Source organism: Rhopalosiphum maidis, chromosome 2 (assembly GCF_003676215.2).
Source record: "Rhopalosiphum maidis isolate BTI-1 chromosome 2, ASM367621v3, whole genome shotgun sequence".
In the NCBI taxonomy this organism is placed as follows: domain Eukaryota; kingdom Metazoa; phylum Arthropoda; class Insecta; order Hemiptera; family Aphididae; genus Rhopalosiphum; species Rhopalosiphum maidis.
The window spans coordinates 2,650,751-2,672,831 of record NC_040878.1 but is presented as its reverse complement, the minus strand read 5'-3'; the positions used below and the strand labels follow the sequence as shown (position 1 = coordinate 2,672,831).

The 22,081-nt window shown below is 26.4% G+C and overlaps 1 protein-coding gene across 1 annotated transcript; it reads right to left on the bottom strand.

Annotated features, from left to right (window-relative positions):
* Window positions 1-7,454: 7,454 nt before the first annotated feature.
* On the bottom strand, window positions 7,455-21,269 carry LOC113555069 (G-protein coupled receptor Mth2-like). Its single transcript, XM_026959386.1, has 6 exons — window positions 20,748-21,269; window positions 16,078-16,567; window positions 12,086-12,164; window positions 9,663-9,847; window positions 8,188-8,353; window positions 7,455-8,003 (listed from the first exon to the last, which is right to left on the bottom strand). Exons 1-6 carry the CDS (start codon window positions 21,057-21,059, stop codon window positions 7,637-7,639), a joined length of 1,599 nt encoding a protein of 532 aa, XP_026815187.1. The 5' UTR covers window positions 21,060-21,269; the 3' UTR covers window positions 7,455-7,636.
* Between the last annotated feature and the right edge of the window lie 812 nt (window positions 21,270-22,081).

Genomic DNA, 22,081 nt, shown 5'->3' with positions numbered 1-22,081 from the left:
TTACTATATTTTAATATTGTATTGTTTAATATAAAACAATTTTTTTAGTCAGCAATAATTTATACGGTTTAAATAAATTAAACATTTTTACGATGAATATATTAATTAATGTTGAATAGGATTAATATTCAATTAATCTCGAAAAAATGTTTATTATGAACAGGGCTCGGGACTTATAGCACTTAAAATCATTAAAATAAGCGTTTATTATAAATGGTTAAATGTCGATGTCCATACAGAAGAAGACCAAAGAGAAAAAATCGAATTAAGAAAAATATTTATCCATTACACAGTGGGTAAATAAGGTAAACACCGTCAGACATTTAAAAACCAAAAATGGAATTAAACAACTAATTGATTACTGTATCAAAAGACTTCCTTTTATTACGACATGGTATCTCGTCCAGCAGTGAGTATGGTTTCACATATAGGGAAAAATTTAAAACAAAAAACTCAATTCTAATAAAAATACAAATCGTGGTCAAAAGCATACATTTATATAATGATAATAATTATTAATAAAGTTTTAAGGTTAGTGTAAGGAATTTTAATAAAAACTATTTATCCCAAAAAACATGAATGATTAATATTTATGACCTATTTATACCCCCTTAAAACAGATACATTATATTATATATGTGTGTTTTTACGGTCCAGTTTTATCTAGTCCATATTTTTACGGATTTCAAATTTTTAAATTTCAGTTTTTACCAACCAGGTTTTTACAGTCCAGATTTCTACAATCTAGGTATTCAATTCCAGAGTTTAACATTCCAGGTTTTTACTTGTCCTCACAAATATTGAATTTAGTTGGTACCTTGGTACTTAGCTGTAGTAAATTTACTCCATAGTTTTTAGTTTTTATATTAATAATAATATAAAATAAAAATATTAATTTTTGCCTATTAATTATTAATAATTCTATTATATATATATACATATTAGGAAATAACTGATTTCACATTAGTTCACTTATCGTTTCTTGTCGACCATTATGCTGATAACTTACTTAAAACTTTTAAATTACCACGGACTAAGACTAGTACCTATCCGATTTTATCTCACCGATTACAGTCATCGTTGTCGTGTTGTAATGAATAATATTATACCTACATTTTATTATTTCTTCGTAATATTTTCGAAATGTCCAAAATTTTTTATTAAATTTTTAAGGAAATGTTTTTTTTCATATTTTGAGTAATATGTAAGTTTTTATAAATGTAAGTATATAAAATTTTATTGTAAAATGAGAACAATTTAAATAATATATATATTTTTATTAATTTAAAACAAATATTTGTAATATTTTTAGGTCATTTTTGAAGAACATTTTTTGTTATATTTATGTCATTTGCACTTTTTATTATTTTTAAGGTCAACTTCCAAGCCCTAGTAAGTACTAATAATTACTAGACTTATTTTATCGATTGAATTAGGGGCCATCCGCCTCGGCGCTAGGCCAGGACTAGATGGTTCAACTCTTCAATGTATAAATCGTTAATCATCCATTGTAGTCTGTAGATCGCTTACTAAACGAACGAGACTGTTAGGTATAATATAATAAAACATGAGTACCTTTTTACGTATTTAATGTGACTCGGGAAAATTTAATTTTTCGACCCGAAGGATATTGAACACTTCCGGTTAAGTTTGAAGACCGAATGATTCACGTCGAGAGGCTTAGAAAACACACATTACTGAAAGAAGCCGATGGAGCATCACAAATTAGCGGGCAGCACCCATAGCTGTAATAAAAATGCTTCGGACCTGTACGCGAATTACATATAATTGTTAAAAAAAAAATCGGAGCTCAAGTGAAATTCCCATCCATGTACCATTCGTCAACTTCTGCAAGATAACGTAGGCATTCATCAGTAGCAAAAATAATTATACGTTCATCCGATTCATTGTTATTGTCATATAGTAAGAATCGTTGATGGTTTGGTTCCCCAGTGGTGCTCCATTCCTCTAAATGGCATAAAATTAATTTCATATATTATAATATGTATCATTTAAAATTTTTAATTTTACACCATATACAATGTGTAATATTATAAAACACAAAAAATAGCAATTATACTTTAGTTCAATACTCATAGTATCAAAAACTTGTAAATTGTAATACACGTAAGTACAGTATAAGGTATAACTAGAGATGTAAGCTTGAAAATTTTTAAAATGTGAGTTTTAATGTATTTTTCTTAACTTAATTAATTTTTTGATATATTCAAATACTTTATAAAATATCTGTTTCATTTTTATTTACATTGTAACAAGTATAATGTTAAAGTCAAACAAAACACTTATAATAAAAATAATACTATAATAAAAAAAAATTATAATTTGGGTAAAATTATTGAAGTCACTCAAACAATAAATTACAAAAAAAATCGATAATTGTAGCAAAACGATTATACACTCAACATTTATACTAAAGCAAAAATACAACATTTTTAATAAAAGGAAAAATGTACATTTATTATCGAGTTAAATACTATATATTGATATAGGTATATACATATAATATATATTTAATGAATTGTTTTTTGAATTTACTATATTATTATGTTCAATATAATAACACCAAAATAATATTAAGATGGGTATAAATGGTAATACAAGTACATAGTTAAGATATAATTATATGAATATATGAATAATAATAATATAATTATTATACCTAAAGTTATAGCTACAACTATAACTATATAGTATCAAAACATTTATTTGATAAGAAATTAATATGATAAATTATAAAATTTTTATGTTTCTGAAAATGTTCACAAAAAAAAAATTTATGAAAATTTACATCACTAGGTATAACATATTTATATACCTGTTAAATTAAATTGATTAAGGTCAGCTGGAGTTCTATTGGGTGATTAGATTTTTTTTATTCCGTAGTGTCCATTCCACTAATTGTTCTGGAGACATTCTAGATTTACAACCAATATTCAGTTGAACTATTCCTTCAGCAAACAGTGATGATAGATTTTTGTCAGTGATTGTCGCTTTATTCTAGTATAATATTACTTTTTACATTTAATTCATTTTAGAGAACGCTACCCATGAATTTTTATCTCCGTCTTAAACGCGTACGACATAGAAAATTTTCATTCACTATAGTTTCAATAGTGTGTTGTTAGTTTTGATATTATAGCAAATTGACTTATTATTAAACTTTTAGGTAATAACATTATCTGTGCTTAAGCGTTGGCGATTTTTCAATATTTGATTTAATGGTTTAATTTTTATATGAGCATTTTTAAATTAATGTATTGAAAGATTGCCGATACTTATAAGCACAGTGAATGCAAATTTGCTATTTTGTACGTGTGTAAAATGAAGACAACAAATGCACAGTCTTCTTAACGACAATTATAAATATTATTCAAATAATAATTACATCAAGTTAATTTTAAAGTAATAAATCTTACTTTCCTTTCTGCTAATCATTTCACGATTGATATTTCGTCGAAATCAGCTGAATGTTAATGATTTTTAGCCAATAATGGATTATTTTTTAATAAATCTGTAGTTAGCGATGCACAACAATTTAACAAATTGCGTTTGACACAATGCCAATGAATTCTGGTTTTCAGCATATTATGTTGAATGGTATATGCATACCCATTTAAACACAATTTTTTTTTGTTTGATTTAATATAGTTTCAACCATTTTCAATATATTTAATAAAATAAAATAACACGCGCACACGCTTAAGCAATTCAACTGAAAATTCAGAACTTAAACAGACAACTATGTTACATAATACGTTGTAACAAAATTGTTTCGACAATCTTATCGTAAGAACTGTTAAATGTTGTCAATTAAAAATTAGGTAGGTATAAATATCTATAGGTATTCACACTCATAGTAGAACACAGGGTGTTTTTTTGACATAGATTACTACGTTAATGTGTTACAGGGTGTTCCCATTTTATTATATTACGATCATTCAATTTTTAGATTTTGGAAAATTTTATTATGGACTATGGATATTCTTGGTTTCAGACATTTTCACCTCGGACATTCTTGATTTCAGACATTTTTTCCTCCGGCATTTTTGTATAATACCTCCACTACACAGTCAGGTTTTGTGTTATAAGAGAATACACTGATGTCATGCCGTCGACTGCTTAGGATATTATTTTTGTTTGTATTTTATAACATCATAACATTAATATAATATAATGTATAATTATTATTTACTATATTACTGCACATCCCGACTACTTGAATGTCATCGAAACCAGTTTGGTCGTGGCTTTCTACATTTTGAACATTCTGTTTATTAGCGTGTTTTTCTATATTTATGTTTTTTCATCATTTTTAAAATATATCATACATTTATTAACGGATTAACCGCTATGTGTACCGTTTTTAATACATGGTTAATTTGCATTTTGATTTTTGAGCTAACCCAAAAAGTAGTGAACATGCCTTATTTGCTACAAACATAATTTAAAATTATTATTGTTTTTTCTTTGTATACCTAAAAAATTGAATTTATAAGATATCAATGGGCTGGTCGAAAATTTGTTTGTCTGGTGGGCTACCAAATATTTTCCTGTGTTAAAATCGTATTTACGTGTACCATAGTAGGTACACATAACACTTTTAATGAGTATTCATTTTTAAGTTATTTATGATAAATAACAAAACAGTTAACGTAATATATGGGGTGGTGCCTATGAAATTCACTCGAACAAATTAAATTTGAGTATTAATAAAATTGTTAAATTTATCTTAAAAGTTACTATTCTGACTAGTTCTAAATTTATTTATAAAGAATTAAATGTCTTGGATTTTGATAGGCTACTTTCTAAAATGTACTTTACTATTAAATTTTAAGCTAAATTAGTGACACACGAATACACGATAAAATTTATATAAACGTATACATAACGTATGTAACGTAATTGTAACGTATACAATTATTTAATATTCGTGAGAAATGATAATCTCCAATAACATAATATGCTATTATTTTAAGTTTTTTTTATATTTTTAACTATACATATTAAGGACCTTTGTTAAAACTATGTATCTTTAAAATTAGTTGTTTTTATAGTGCTCCTAATTATTTTACCCTTAAGATTTACAGATCAACCGTCCATCCTAATATATACCTCCCTTTAAACATATTTTAATTTTATTTGCACATTTTGTTATAATTCTATTATAAATAATTGTAGAAACAATTATTTTGGTTTTCATTTACTAAATTAGCTGTGTCAATTAAATAATATTTCTAGAACATATTATATCCTTCGTAATAATGTACATAACTGCATTTTTCTTTCAAATGATTATTGTAAGTGTTTAAATAAATATAATATTAACTTCAAAAATGTATATTCTTACTTTAGCCTATATTATAGGCTATACATAAAAATATCAAACTGCAATTTTGTTAATGTATTGTAAAAAGAAATATTAGGATCATTTAATTCTTTAGACTTAAGGTACAATTTTTCTGCGGCGTTTGGTGTCAATTACCAGTCTGGACATACTAAGCGTTTAGATGTCATAACTTCACTATTCTACTGTTTGAAGCTACAGAGAAACTGTACTTTTAGGCTTTAACTTATGTTAAAATTGAATTCAATGATAAAATATAGCATACAAAAAACGAATTTGAATGTAGACAGCCTGTCAGCCTATGTTATAATATATTTATATTTATATTAAAGTAACTTATTTTATTATTAGTTTAATACAGTAGATATAATTAATTGTTCCCGAGATGATTCCATTTGAAAGTGTTATTATGTGTATATAATATTATATTAAAAGTTTCAAAACACCCATGATTAATAATTTATATTACAACAAAATAACTAAAATTGTTATTAATCGTTTAAAATTTTAAATATCTAGATTTTTGCGAATTTAAATTTCAAAATGTCTATGAAGAAAAAAATGTGCTTCTATAGTTTTTTTTTTGTTTTTATATTTGTTACTAAACGATTATACTTTAAGCGTTACATCAACATAAAAAAACGGTCATGGTGCCTCAGTTTGGGACGTTTAAAATCTGATGACCCTACTTAAGAGGAACCTTACATTAAATTTTCAAGGTTTTTGACAAAGCAAATAATTTTTTATCGAGAAAAAAACCGAAAATGTCTAATGTCTATAAATCACTCCAATTATCAAAATGTTTTGATAAATATACCATGAATAGAAAGTGCTAATATAAAAATGTTGTGAAAGTTCAAGTGTCTACAGTTATTTTTTTTGAATTGGGTAGGAACACAAAAATAAAAAATCAATTTTGTTAAAAACTGGTTTAGCTTAAAAGTTTCAGTTTCTCTTTATTTATTGTTTTTTTTTAGTTATATTGAAAAGTAGGTAATGGAAATGTTTAACTTTAAACTGCAGGCTGATCCATTTCTCTCTTAATATATTTTTGGACTAAAATTATATTTAGTTACTTCTAAATATTAAAATATTTATACACCTAAAAAACTTGGAAAGAAAATTGAAAATAGTAAAATCATTCTATATCCACCTAATATTTTTTTCCACTAAATTAATATTTATTTGTTGCTGAAATGTTCTATAATTATACATATAAAAAAATAGAATTGTTAATAATTAATAGGCAAAAATTATTTATTTTTTTTTTTTAATAATTATTAATATAACTAAAAATTATAGAATTAAATGACTACAGCTAAGTAGGTACCAACTAAATCCAATGTTTGCTACTAGAAATCATCCACAAATTTGAAAATCAAATCAATCTTACCACCCCAAAAAGCAATGAGTGATAACAGCCAAATAAAAAAAAAAAATACATAATTGTAAAATCAATTCATCATTTATCAGAAATGAAAATCAATTTAAAATATACCTATATTAATAATAATAATTCAATATATAATTATGTAATTAAAATGGTTTCATAGTAAATTTGAGTATATAATTTTTATAAACTAAATTATTACAGGTACAATATACATGATACAGATTATTAATGTAAATGTATGTTATATAGTGCTGTTGTGAGACCCCTCTTAAAAAAAATTGTATACACTAAATAGATACAGTTAATCTATTTATTGGTTTTAATTATAAAAGATTAAAATAAAGAAATGATTTATTATAACATTTTTAAATATTCTACATCATTGGTAGGTTGAATATATCAATGAAAAATTATTATTCAATTAATTATTATAATAGGTAGATATGCAAAGTTAATACAAATTGATAAGTAAATATACATAATTGTCGATAAGTAATAATTTATACAATACCAATATAATTTTAGTAGTGTTCATGATTAATATATGACTAGTAAAATTATTATTCATTTCAAAAATTGATTAATAATAATTAATAATTATTATGAATAATCTCCTAATATACATACTATTAAAAAAAAATTTAGATTACATGTAAATTATACTTGTTACTATCTAACAAAACATTATTTAAAAATAGTGTACATCTAATATGAGATTATATTTTTAGAACTAATAGAGTAGAATTTAAAATAAAAACTCAATTCTAATCAAAATACAAATTGTGGTCAAAAGCGAAAATTAATATGACAATAAAGTTTTAAGTTTGGTACTTATAAGGAAATTTAATTAAAATAAATTTATTTTTATTACACAATCATTAAACTTTAAAATCGTGTAATTGATTATTAATTGAATTGCTTATGCTTTTAGTGGACATTTCAACTGCATCTTTATTTTTTACATTAGAGCTAGTTCTAGATGAGACAGTGCTATTAGTGGTTCTAGTAGATACATTAGCAGATGTCTTAAAAAGTTGAAATTGAGGACAAAGCTTTTTACTTAATAAATTTAATACACGTTTTTTACATACAAAAATTAAAAAAATTAACACTCCTTGCAGAGAATTTCCAATGTCTGTGACATACCACACAAACTCAGAACCATCTGAACCTGTTGCCCATGATATAATTTCTGCTAACCAATTAACACCCATGACGATGAATAATTTCAAATACAACATGAATCTGAAACACAATATATTTCTAATTTCAAGTATAGCTTGCTCAATTCATTTAATGAGTTTATATTATAGTTTTATCAAACTCATTATCTCGGTGAATATAATCATTTTTATTTTTATTAAATATAACACAAATTTTATAAGATAATGCTATTCTTAAAAATAGAATTAAAATAATTAGTACTTACCTTTGTTTTTCATGGTCTACATTCTTTTGGCTTTCAGACCCTCTAAGTACTTTAGCATCTCTCATATGTTTGATAATCATTATTGCCGTGTGTATAAACATCAATAGATTACTAAATAATAGAGTACCAATAGGACCATAAAAATATAACAGCGTGGCTAAATCAGCTAAAATGTAAATTTATAAAAAATTAAATAACATGACACGCTTGAATATTTTTTTTATTAAAATTGTAGAACTATATAATTGTAATAATTGAGTCCTTATTCGATAAATGTATTCCCTTTACTCATTTTTATTTTATTTTAGGGTCTGTTGAAAAAAAAATACGTATGAATTTCTTAAGAGGACGTTATACCTGTATGTATTGTCATTTGTCTCTATCTTACTAATGTCCATCATAGAAAATTTATGTTCAGCCAAACATATTTCGTGATGTTAGGTTTAATATTAAAATAAATTTACCTAGTATAAAATTTAAAGGTAAGAATATTATCTAGAAAATGGCATATGATTTTATAGTTTTATTAATTGATATTCTGTTTTAAAATGAGTTATGAACATTTTAAAGTTGTAGTATTTTGTATAGCTATAAATCATTTTAAAAGCATAATATAACATTTTATAGATAATATTGTTACCTTTATTAAATTTTAGAATTTGAATATTAAAGTATACTGCATAATATAAATAATTAAAAAAAAAAAATTTTTAATATGGAAATATTAGCTATGTTGTATTTAAAACAAAAAAATTTAATAATGTTTGTTTCCACCTACTGATTATTAACATTTGAGGGATGTCACATGTCCTTAAATTGTTTGATTAAAACCGTTTTGTATGGGCAAGAATCACTTCGGCAATAAACTTTCATAAAGAGGAGATTTTTTCTGTACAATTATTTGATCATCGCTATTTAGTACTTAGTACTTAGTACAAAAAAAGTTATTCAAATTGGATGTATATAATAATAACAGATTTTTTGTTTTAATTTTGTAATAGCGCAACTAATTTAGGGTACTGATATTATGAGACAATTTGTAAGTTACTTTAAATTAGTAAATAATAATTAGTATTTGAAACTAAATTTTTAAATTTTGTATTTTCTTAAATTGCGTTCAAATTGCCTATATTACACGCCTTAAAAAGCAGATGTGCGGTGGCCTCTTTAATCCTTATTTAAACTTTTAACATTGAAAAATGCTTTATCAAACATCATACAGCCATGACATTTATTTACCTTCTAGTTTATTTTTTTAATCATAGCATCAATAACACATCGAATTTTCAAACTCTTATCGTTTATCGATTTAATAAATGTATACGTATAAATAATTTTGTTAAAATGTAAAATCATTTGAATAGTAATATAATATTATATTATAGTAATTTTTCAAACATTATGACTTCAATTAATATCTTTTGCAATGAATTAAACTTATTTTAAATATAAACAACTTTTATAAAAATACTTACAACCAAACCAACAACTCTTAATTCCAAATCCTGGACGAATCGCATCAGTAGGTAAAAATAACAAATTCTCCATACCAAATGTAATTATTGAAATAAATGAGGTACATCCCCACGCATAAATGGAATAGATAATAAACTTTTTCGCTTCGTGCTCTCTTATATTTCCTCTTAATGGTCTAAATCCACTAAAAATTAAATACATATATTAATTTACTTATTTATTTAATTATTTTACTATTTATAATTTAAAAATTGTTTCTTGCAGTAAATTTAAATGTATATTCTTAATTAATATTGCATTTAGTACATTATTATAGACTTTTTTTTTTTTTGAAGATTGTTAATACCGATTAAATTTGTCAAAATATTAAAAACATTTTATATTAGAATAAAATGTTTTTATTTTAATTTTAATTTATAAATACTTTAAATTTGAGCGTTATCTCTATTACGTTCAAACTAAAATACGACTTATATTGTAAATGGGTTACCATGAGAAAATTAACATTAATAAATAGAATTGTTAACAATACAACTGCATTACATTTTGTGTTAATTAATTTGTTTTAACAATATTTATAGGTGTATAATAATGTAATATAAATATTCAAGGGCATTGAGGAACGGGGTATACCCCCTGCTATTATGGTAGTATTACGGCGGGAACTCTATATATTTAATAATATACGTACATGTTTTTACCTTGTAATGGCATATATATTCAGTATACTCTTTTATTGAGCATGTTCATAATTTACAACTTTCTGAGTTTTGAATTTAGATAGCGTCTAACCTAGTAATGACACAATAATAATATGGTGGACTGATACACATTTAAATAGAAGTATATTAAATATAATATAATAATTAATTCTACATTAACTTCTTACCAATATGTCCAACTATAACAAAATCTTTAAATTTAACTTATGAATATTGTTAATTTTATTTTGTTACTAAATCGGACTGATATACAAAATTTTAATTGTATATTAAAATATTTAAAACTGAATTGATAAGTATCAATTTGAAAATAAAAGAGCATTTTATTCCATTTCCTAAAAACAGAGAAAATTATAATCTTCATGAATGATAATATATATATTGATAGTAAATCGTATACCTGTACCTAGTATACTTAAATAAAACTTAATATTTGATAATTATTATAATAAACTCAGGTAAAGCTATACATATTGTATATAGTGTATACAAATTCAAATTTCAACTATACTACACATTTTTGATTTCACTGTCAAAGCTTTATACTTTTGAACATTTTCCAATATTGAATAAATAAAATATCAAAGATATTTGATATTTAGTTAAATTAGTTACGTTTTTTCTTGTGAAATTTTTCACTTTTTTAACTAATAATGAAAAACTTTAATTTTAAAAATTAAAATGTAAATTTCATGATTTATGTTATTCTAACAATTATGGGAGTTCATTTAAATTAAACTGGTCTAGAATCCTTAAAATCCTCCTCCCCATAAATAATAATAATAATAAAATAAACATTTCATTTGTATTTATTATTATAAATTAATTATTTAGATTTAATTCGTGGATAAATAAAAACACAAACGTCATAGGTATATACAATATAAATATAAGAAAAATATATTAGAATATAGACTGGTCGTGGTATGGTTAGTGTATATGTTGTTTACGAAAACAGCGAACCGTCAACTAAATCAAATAGATTATCGTAAATTTTATCATGAAAATAAATATCACAAATTTATTTTTGGTCATCTATTATTCTAACAATATGTGTATATTATTTATTACTTTACAAAGCTTTACAACAAGAACATCAATACATCATCATATTAATTAGCAGCATCATCATCGTGGTCGTACATTTTTTCATTATTAATTTTTAATAAAAAAAAATATATTGGTGCACTAATACTCAATATTTTGACACTAACAAGTGACAAATATAATAATTAAAGTTAGGTTTTCGATTGTTTCAATTATTTTGGCTATCTGTTATTATAGTTTATATAATAGTCGAGTTTTACACAACCATACACGACTGTCGGCTACATCTAAATTAGGTAAAGGAAAAAAAATAAAGTATATTAATTGTACATTAATTTGTACCACGTCGAGAGAAAATAAAAAGGACCAGTAATTGATGGCTACATAAATAATAATGATAATCTAGACGATATAATAGAAATAATATAGATAATTATATAATATAGTAGACGTATAAATCCAACCAGCTCGTATAAATGTATAATATTAAATTATATAAGTATATTTATTATTTATTTGTCTACTTTACATCATTTAAACACCTATAAAATCTAAAAAACAAACGGAGATAAGATTATTTCTTGGCTGTAGTTTGGAGGATTTTAGTTCAGTACCGGCAGTACCTACCACTCAATGTACAATATTTTATTTACCTGAAAGTCCACCATAGATCAAAACACATAACATTAAGCCAGAAAAAACTTGCCAAAAACGAGAATTGAACGATGTACGCTGAAACAAAGAAAACTATATTTAATTAATAAAGTAGAATAGTATATGTACAAAGTGATTTACCAAGTATTCTCAAACTCATTATTTTTTAATAAATTTATTCAAATTCTAATTTTGAAGATTTTTTTAATATACTTAAAGACCATATTATACTCAACTCTTGAGATTTTTTTTTAATACTTAAGGCGTCGTGTGAATCCCCTCTTTCCTATTTAATGAATATTTTTTTGATACACTTAATTCTAATACAAACGAGTTATTTCCCAATGTTTACTACTTGACCAGTTCCTACTTTACTAATATTTATACTAAGATTAATAATAAATCTTTAAAAATTGTATTACAAAACTATAAAATAAATTTACTGGATACTAGGAAAACATTTACGAATTATATGCTATGTTCAATGTTGATATATTTATATTAATAAATTACCATCATTTTCAAATCTCAAAAATTTTGTGAAAAAATAGGTATGGATTTGCAACTCTTCAAGCGACAGGTTGACTGGACCAGTTAGTATTATCATTAAATCTGTGTATATATTTTATAAACAAATATCAGTGTAGATGTATAGCCGACATAAAACGATTAGAAAAAGACGAACAATTGATATATTTATACACATTTCAATAGATTATACAATTATAATGTTGAATCGAGAATTTTTATCACCAAAATTAGATTTTAGATTGTAATTTTCTGGAAAGTTTTCATTTTATTGTGCAGATTTATTAATTTATATTATAGCTCCATGGGCGTAGGTAGAAAATATTTTCGTAGGGTTTTTTGTCTAAATTTATATTGATATTATAAAATTATGAATAATTTATTTGTATGTATTTAATAATACAATTGAATACCAATACAATATTTTGTTCATATCAATTCAAATTTAAAAATATAAAAAAAATTATAAGATAAAACTTTGTTTACTTGGTTGAAGTTTAAAAATATTGATTACTTCTTCCGGGTCAATATTAATTTCACGATGAACGCTTAGCAAAGCAAGTCCAGTTAATCGTTCACTTTCTGTCGAATTTCTCAATTATGATTTAATACGTCGTAATGTTGAACAAGTTCTTTCTGCAGTAATATAGTTGATACGGGAAGTATAGAAATAATAGTTAATAATTGTTTTATATTTGGAAAAAAATCAGAATCACATTTTAAAAATGCTTTAAATGCTGAGGATAGTCTATAATCTTCTTTTTTTTAACCCATTTGGATTTCCACAGTAAATATTCCGAATTAAACTGTCGATGATCCGAAAGTATTGTCTTGTAAAAATCACTTAAATTAATAACATCTTTCTCATTTGTAAAAAAAACATTATTCGGCATAATATTTTGAAAAGATAAAATTCAATCATAATGCTGTTTAAACTTACTTTTTAAATGTGTTATAGAATGATAAAGAAATGGCATAAAAAGTGATTTTCTATAATATTCTTCCGGCATAGAATCTTTATAATTGTCTCGATTAATTTGTTTTTTTGAAAATCTTGGTACACTCATTGTGCCATCTACATCGGTTAAAGTTTTCGAAGCCATAATAAATATAAGGTTAAATTCTATCTCAGCATTTTGACGAAGAGTATTTAATGAATCAATGACAACTTGAACATGATCACATGCTTTGGTAAGATCACAATCAATTTTTTGTAAATAGTTACTAAGTGGAAGTTTAAAAGAAAAAACTTTTTCAATTACGTTTAATGCCAATATGAAATCGGGTTTGATAATAGTTGCCAGAAATTAATGTGCTTTTTGTGGTGTTTCGTTATTTATTACTTCTTGAACTTCTAAAGTATGTCGTATTATTGGAATATACATTTCATGAAATTGTTTTATGGATTCGTGCTTTTAAACCCATCTGGTTTCATTACACATTGAAATTAATCTATCATAATTGGACTCTGTTAAAGAAGATTAAATATGTGTTTTTAATATATTAGTGCGTTGGGTAGATTTAAAAAAAATGATGTAATGGACTTAACAGCAGTACCCATGCAGTTTCTAATCATTTGAATTTTACAGGCATAACCAATTGCTAAATTTAGGGAATGAGTGCTACAATGCACATACATGGATTTTGGATATTCAGAACGAATAATAGTTTGTGCACCGTTCAAATGACCAGAGTTTAAATGTTATATTATTACCAACAATTACAATACAACTAGTATACAATGTAAATTGTGGTTTTCCACAAATTATACCTAGTATATAATATGCGAGTTAATAATATTTCCGAACAAATTCATAAAAAGCTCAAAATTGTTTTATTTAATTTCGGGGGGAGTTTGAACACCCAAACCACCCCTTACCTACGCCCATGTATAGCTCCGACAAGGTAACAGGGCACTTTGTGTAAAACAACTTTCGCTTTACATAATCATCAGATATTTACTACTAATGCGACAACTGCCCACACCTCGTAGTTCGTACATCTTAATAATTAAAATGTTTAACACAACTTTGTTACGATAAGTTATAATTATTAAAGAATCATTAGGATTTTTATTAGACTTTTTTTTTAATTGTATTTCTATTGTTTAGATGAGATTAAGTTGGTCGAAAAATAAAATACTTAAAAATTCATACACATGAATGCTTATTTTGTTGTTTGTTTTTATACTGGTTTAATGATCGTATATTTGGCCTATTTCAATTTTAGAATTAGAAATGTTCAACTTTTCGTAATTCTATAATTTTATAATAATGTTTGTTTTACATTTACACATCACACATTTGAAACTAAAATTGATTATTTTTAGTTTTTACAAATTGAAAAATCAATTAATTGTATAATATATATACCCGTTAAAAAAAAATAAATAATTTATGTGCATTTTGAAAATAAACTGAAAATCATCTTATTGTTGCCAAACGGTTAATTATGATGTGTACCGCGTATTAGACCTTGGTGTAAATGGAACTTTAAACTATTGTTTAAAAAAAAAAAAAAAACTATAATAGCTTTAACATTTTCACACCTTAATATTTAAGTCCCTGGAAAGCTATACTATTTTTTGTCTAGTTTTAGTATAAATAAGTGCATTTTCAAACTTATTTGTTTACAACTAAAAAATTTATTTTTTATCAAGATAATTTTAAAATAATGATTTCAATTAAAATTGGACAGTTCGATAAACAATATTTTAAATTTTACTCATATTAACTGAAAAAAATTAATAAAATAAAAATAATATAACTATAACTGCAGATAATATAGAACTAAAAAAATATAAGTTAATTTTTGTGTACAATAATTATTTATCTTAACTTTATTGTTCTTAAATTCATTTTCTAAAGATTCAATGTTTATAAGTAGCTATTTTCACATACGTTTACAAGTAACTCTTAGGTACATATATACTATTTAAATAAATCGAATTTATAATAACTAAATACAAATTATTAGCTCTGGCAGCTCATATCTTTGAATAAACATTTTCTAAAAATTATGATATTAAAACAGATGAAAAAGTACTTACAAGTGGATTTTTCTTAATTAGTAAATGTAATAAATATATTTTTTGCCATAAAAAGTCGTTCAATTCAACGTAGGTACATATGTTTGTTCGAATATTATATTATCACATGTTAATGCTATTATTGCGTATTCGCGTGTTACTAAAATACAGTATAGTGTATAATTTTACTATAGATATGTATATTTACTAGGCTAGACAGTTTTATTATTATGTAAAATGGTAACTTATTGTGTTGGCCGATAGTAAAACATGACGTATATCGGTTAATGTGTTGCTTAAAATTATTTTAATGAATAAATTATTTAATATATTTACTGATTATATTTAGGTACTTTATGATGAGTTAAAAATGTTGAAATTAGTACTTTCATAACATAAACAAAGAATATAACATTTATTTTTATATTTACTTACCTAAAAAAATGCACCATGTTTTAACAACACTATCAGTTATGAATTGAACAACTACTAGACTGCTGTAGGCCACCAATAGCGTTGCTACATGGCACATTAATGATTTTCCATGCAAATTCCGTAAGTCTCTGATAAGCGCATAAACTAGGAACGTTATTAGCAAAAATGGTAGTAACAGCATCATGCCGATCGTATAAAATACATTTGTGCCATCTTGTTGAACTGCCAATTGTTCTGGAGAACAAACAACTGCTAAAATTTGATAATTTAATTCGGAAAATTGCTCCAAACAAAATCGATCTGGTGCAGCGATAATTTTTCCTGATTCACTCAGTAAAAATCCCTCATTATTTACTCGGAAATCATCATTTTTCTCCTGTGATGGAGCCAATTTATATTTTTTACGACATGTTAGTTTTCCATAGACTATATGAAACAGATCCGTCTCATAGATGTCAACCGTCCCGTTTGCATTCACAATTTTTGGAACCTATAATATAAACTAAATTAATTTTTTAATCTAGAAATAATATTATTTCATAAATTTAATTAAACAAATTGTTAAGTAAGATAAATTTTTTTTAAAAAAACCCGATTTTTTAGTAATATAGTTGAGCGCCAACGAATAAAGGTGCAAAACTATTGATGACCTATTGACCTCAATAAGACAATAAGTTCTATAATCAACCGGATATAGTGGCAATAATAAAGACCAAAAGGATTGAATGATTTGGATGTGTAGGATATGTCTGCGACATAGCGTGACAGTGTACTTCAGGAACTGTGTCTTATAGGATTAGTCTAACTATCCTAATAAAGAACTCAGAAAAGATTATGAATGATAATATAGAGAACATCAGGAAGACATGGTAATCGCGCAAAGGGCTTACATTATATTTGTACATTGCATTATATTATTATTATATACCTATAAAGTAAATATTATTGTGAATGTAGAGCATATGATCTACAAGTTAAATATGCAAAAAAAAATATTGGTAAACATTTTTTGGATTATTTAGGTCCATACAATTTTAATGCAATGCCTTTATGTCTTAAACAAAGTATTTTCAATAATATAAATAAAAAATCGAATTATATAATAAATAAAAATTCTATTGTTAACTGGCTTTTTAGTGAACTTTAATTTTAAGTATTGAATATTCATTATGTTTATTTGTATTAATTCAATAATTTTGTATGATAACTCATTTACCCCATCAAAAACATGCTTAAAGGGGTAATTAATTCTACTACATTGTAAATTATATCTTTTTAAATTGTAATGTATAATGAGTAAAAAAAAAAAAACAAACAATAATATCTTTATTAAATTTTAATTAAAGACTTCAGTTTAGGTAGAATAAGTTTATATATATTATATAATTAAAATTAATTGTGTGGTTTCTACAAAGGTCATAATCGATTGTTTTTGTTTACTATATTGTATTGTTTAGTTAGCAATATTTTACACAGCTTAAATAAATCAAACATTTTGACGATGAATATATCAATCAATGTTCGATAAGATTAATATTCAATCAATCTCGAAAAAATGTTTACTATGAATGAATATAAAACTATGTATTAAGTACCTACGCATACAATCTAGCAGAGCTAATAGTACACAAGCATTAGCTGATATTTATTTTTATTTAAAGTTGGTGTATCATTAAAAATTATTCATCGATTTAGCATGTCCATTCTTGTCTATTTTTACTACGTTAAACTGTTTTGTTATGTACCTATCATAAATAACTTAAAAATGAATATTCGTTAATCTCATACAAAACATTTTGCTTATCGCTTTCATAGCTAGTCGTAAAGTCGTAACTATTAAAAAAGTAAATTTGCATATATATATAGTTATTTTAGACTATACTTATGAATTGTGAGTTATTGAGTTATGACTAAAGTGTATAATTATATAATTATGTTATAAGTGTAGGTTATGGGTATTAATTTAACATAAACAAAAGAATTCAATGTTTAATATTACGAAGCCTCGTAAAATTTAACCGTAACTTTGAATCCATCATGGTCCAAAATTAAATGTAAATTAACTATACGCATTGAACAATATACTTACGACCTACCAAACTCTTGGGTCGATAAACCTCTAAAATGTTTTATACTATTATGAAGTTCATAAAACAAGACATTTTTGATAAAAAAAGTTATAATAAAACTATTGACTGGAGTTTACATTTTGATAAAGCTTAGCTTCTGAATAGGGATTATCACTTGCGTATTAATTGTATACAAAACTAATGCAATAGAAAATGTATAAATACCTTACCAGGTATTTCGGTATTTGTATATTTTTTAAAAGATAAAAATAAACCAATGACAAAATATTACACAATTATTGAGTATTTAGTTTAAATATTTATTTAGGTATTGTTCTCTAATTTTTAAAAATTGAATTTGATACACAATAATATTGTTATGTAATATATTAAGCTATGTCAGTTAATATTTGGTTACATATCAGAGTTAAACCATGTTGTTTATTATAAATATCAAACGTATACGTTTATAGTTACGTGTGAAACTGTGAAATATCACATAGATACGGAAAACACAATTTAAAGTGGAACAATATTGTGTCTCGAACCTTCCATGTAGTACGCAAGTATGCCTATGGGCCAGTGATTAAAAGTGTTTTGAAACTGTTTAATTATATGCATTTGCACTGTATACTTACAGACACGTCATATTATCTTTTAGTTTTCACAAACTACATAATATATGAAGTTTACGTAATATAAAACATTGGACTGTATGATCCTACGCCTACGTAAAATCATCAACAGATACGTCAAAACAGATAATTACAAATTATATGGCAATATGGTTATTATTGCGAATAGCTGAAACGAAAATACGATAATTTATAATATCGCCAAGGCTGAATAATATTGTCAATAAAATGAATTAATCCAATTTTTATCGCACCAAACACCGGCCATATATGATATGCATTTATACCTATCAGTTTCAGTGTACACGTATTATGACGTGTTGTTATTATTTGTGGGGATTCCCGAATTTACAAAACAAATTGATTTTGGCAATATTTTAGTGGATGAAGTCTAGACTGTTATAAATAATAATAAATAATAAATAAATAATAAAAAATTTGTAAATGACGAAACATCAATGTGGAAAAACACGCCAATAATCAGTATGCGCAAAATGTAGAAAGCCACGACCAAACTGGTTTCGATGACATTCGAGCAGCCGCGATGTGCAGTAATATAATAAATAATAATTATATATTATATTATATTAATGTTATGATGTTACAAAATACAAACAAAGTAATATCCCAAACAGTCGACGCATCGACGGCACGACAGCAGTGCATTCTCTTACAACACAAAACCGGACCGTGTGTAGTGGGTGCCGCCCGATAATTTGTGATGCTCCATCGGCTTCTTTTAGTAATGGATGTTTTCTACGCCGGGAATCATTCGGTCTACAAACTTAACCGGAAATGTTCAAAATATCGTTCCGAGTTGTTTGGGAAAATTAAATTTTTTCTAGTCACGTAAAAATACGTAGAAAGGTACTCATGTTTTATTATGTTTTAACAGCCCCGTCCGTTTAGCAAGCGATCTACAGATTGCGGTGGATAGTTTGCGATTTATATACGTTGAAGAGTAGAACAGATGGCTGAGACAGACTAGACGAGTCTTGGCTAGGCGCCGAGGCAGATGGCCCCAATTTGATCGACAAAATGTCTAGTAATTATTAGTAGTAACTATTTGTAATTTACTTTCAGAAAAGATGTATGGTGTAATTTATTTATTTAATAGGATTGGCAGGATTACATAGTGGTCCACAAATTATATTGAAACGCCAGTATCAGCTAAGTATGAAATCATAAACTGTTTTGTTTTTGCGATTTGAGACGGAATGAAGCGATAACGTTACGTTAACTGTTAAGGATATTTGAGTTCCGGGACCGCAACAGACATTTACTAGTAACGTAACTAAGTAAAAAAACTAGGGGGGGAAATAAATTTGGAATCATTATATATTAATCTAAATGTGTTTTTACACAAATCTAAAAATTCGTCTTATGGCTCAGAAACAAATGGTAAGTACCCATATACTTAAATATAGTAGGTAGGTACTTTGTTAATAAAAAATATGATATAATTTGTTTAAAAAAATTATATGATGATGATACTGTAATCATAATATATAGTTCATGAGATGAAAATACGGTGATTTTTTTTTCAATTGGTTGTTTTTGTAACCCAGGTAATGTGACATCAACGTATTATTATACAACAGAAGAAACAAGCAATAAAATATGTACTTATGCAATAATTTAAAGAAAAAATATTATCTTATAAATGTATTGCGTCGTTTCTTTATTTTAGAAGATTAATAGATTTTTACCGATGACATATCTGTGAGGGGGGGACACTGGAGAAAAATGTTACTTTTTGGCCCCACCAAAATTTCAGGGGTTCAAGTGCACCCTCCCACAAATATTATGGGGCTGCGTTTTATGGAACTTTTTAAACGACTCGTATAACAAAAAACGCGAAAAGATTCCGGAAGGACCCAACCAAAATGCGGTCAAAAAAGAAATCTCATTTGGTCGTCTCGCGTAAAATAATTATTAGGATTTTAACCGGTTGCGGCGCTCCTACCTTGAACTCGACGACGTGGTCCGACACGTTCAGTGTCGTGCATTTCGAATTCACGTACGCAGCGTTCGGCGCGCAGCACTTGCGGATACACGCTCCCGTTTCGCACGTGCAAAGGACGTAACCGACGCCCTGCAGCGAACGGTACGCGGCCGGCGGGTACGGTTTTTCCGGTTGTCCGGCCCACAGCACGTCGTTCACCTGGTAAGCGTTTTTGGGTGCGGGTTCGGAAACGTTCATCGGACACTGATCGTCGGCAAAGGCCGCGAACCGAAGCAGAAGCAGCGTCGGCAGCCACGCGAACCGGCGGCCCATATCGCGTAAGCGCGTGACGACGTGACGCAGACGATTTTTATAACGGTCGTCGGTGTAGTAAACGGAGAAGAAAACAAAAACAGCCAACAATAATAACACGACGAGAAAAATATAAAATATAAAACGTTTTACCGCGCACACGTGTCGGTCAGTAATGACGCGCGCGATACGACTGTGCGCCGCAGTGCCTGTTGAACGTTCGCGGAGACTGCGGGCTGCGACCGAGGACGGAAACGTCGGAAACCGTCGAGCGCGTGTGTGTGTGTGTGTGTGTGTGTGTGTGTGTGTGTGAGTGTGTATAGTGTGCGCGATACGCGTTGCCGCTACGATAGTCATTAGCCGCGCAAAACGATTCGCATGTACATTCGTGATAATATTATTACAGTGAAGTAGGTAATAGAATAAATATATCGTCTTCGGGCTTCGCGTATAGATATCGACCATATCGTAATAATATTATTGTATTCTATTATCTGCAGTCCAGTGTTGAATTTAAACAATTTTTTTTCGGGAGGGAGGTATTTTACTAGATATATTGTTTACTTATTATTTTTACTTTTTAATTTGTCTTATATTTCAGTAGTATCAATTATATTATCATAATTTGTTCTGTGCATTTGACAGCATTGATAATTTAGTATGAACATATTATTTATTTTATACAAATTAAAAAGGTTATGAATGTTTTGATAAATTTTTTATTTTTGAAATCGATCCAATCCTAATGTGACTATTTTGTTTCTCGCACGCGAATCAGCAATCGCTTACCTTTTTAATAAGCTTCTGAGGTGGGTCTTCTTCGTCTTCAATACTTATGTGTGTACAATATTCCACAATGTGTCTTGTCTTAATTTTGATAAAGGTAAAAACGTTTTGTTGACAGTAGTATTTGACGGGGGAGGGACACGAATGAAATTAGAGGGTAGCATTCGCTCCTTTAAGGTATACACCGAATTTAAGACTATATTTTGAGTATCACTATTTTAGATATTATCTACATAGTATTATATATTTATACACGT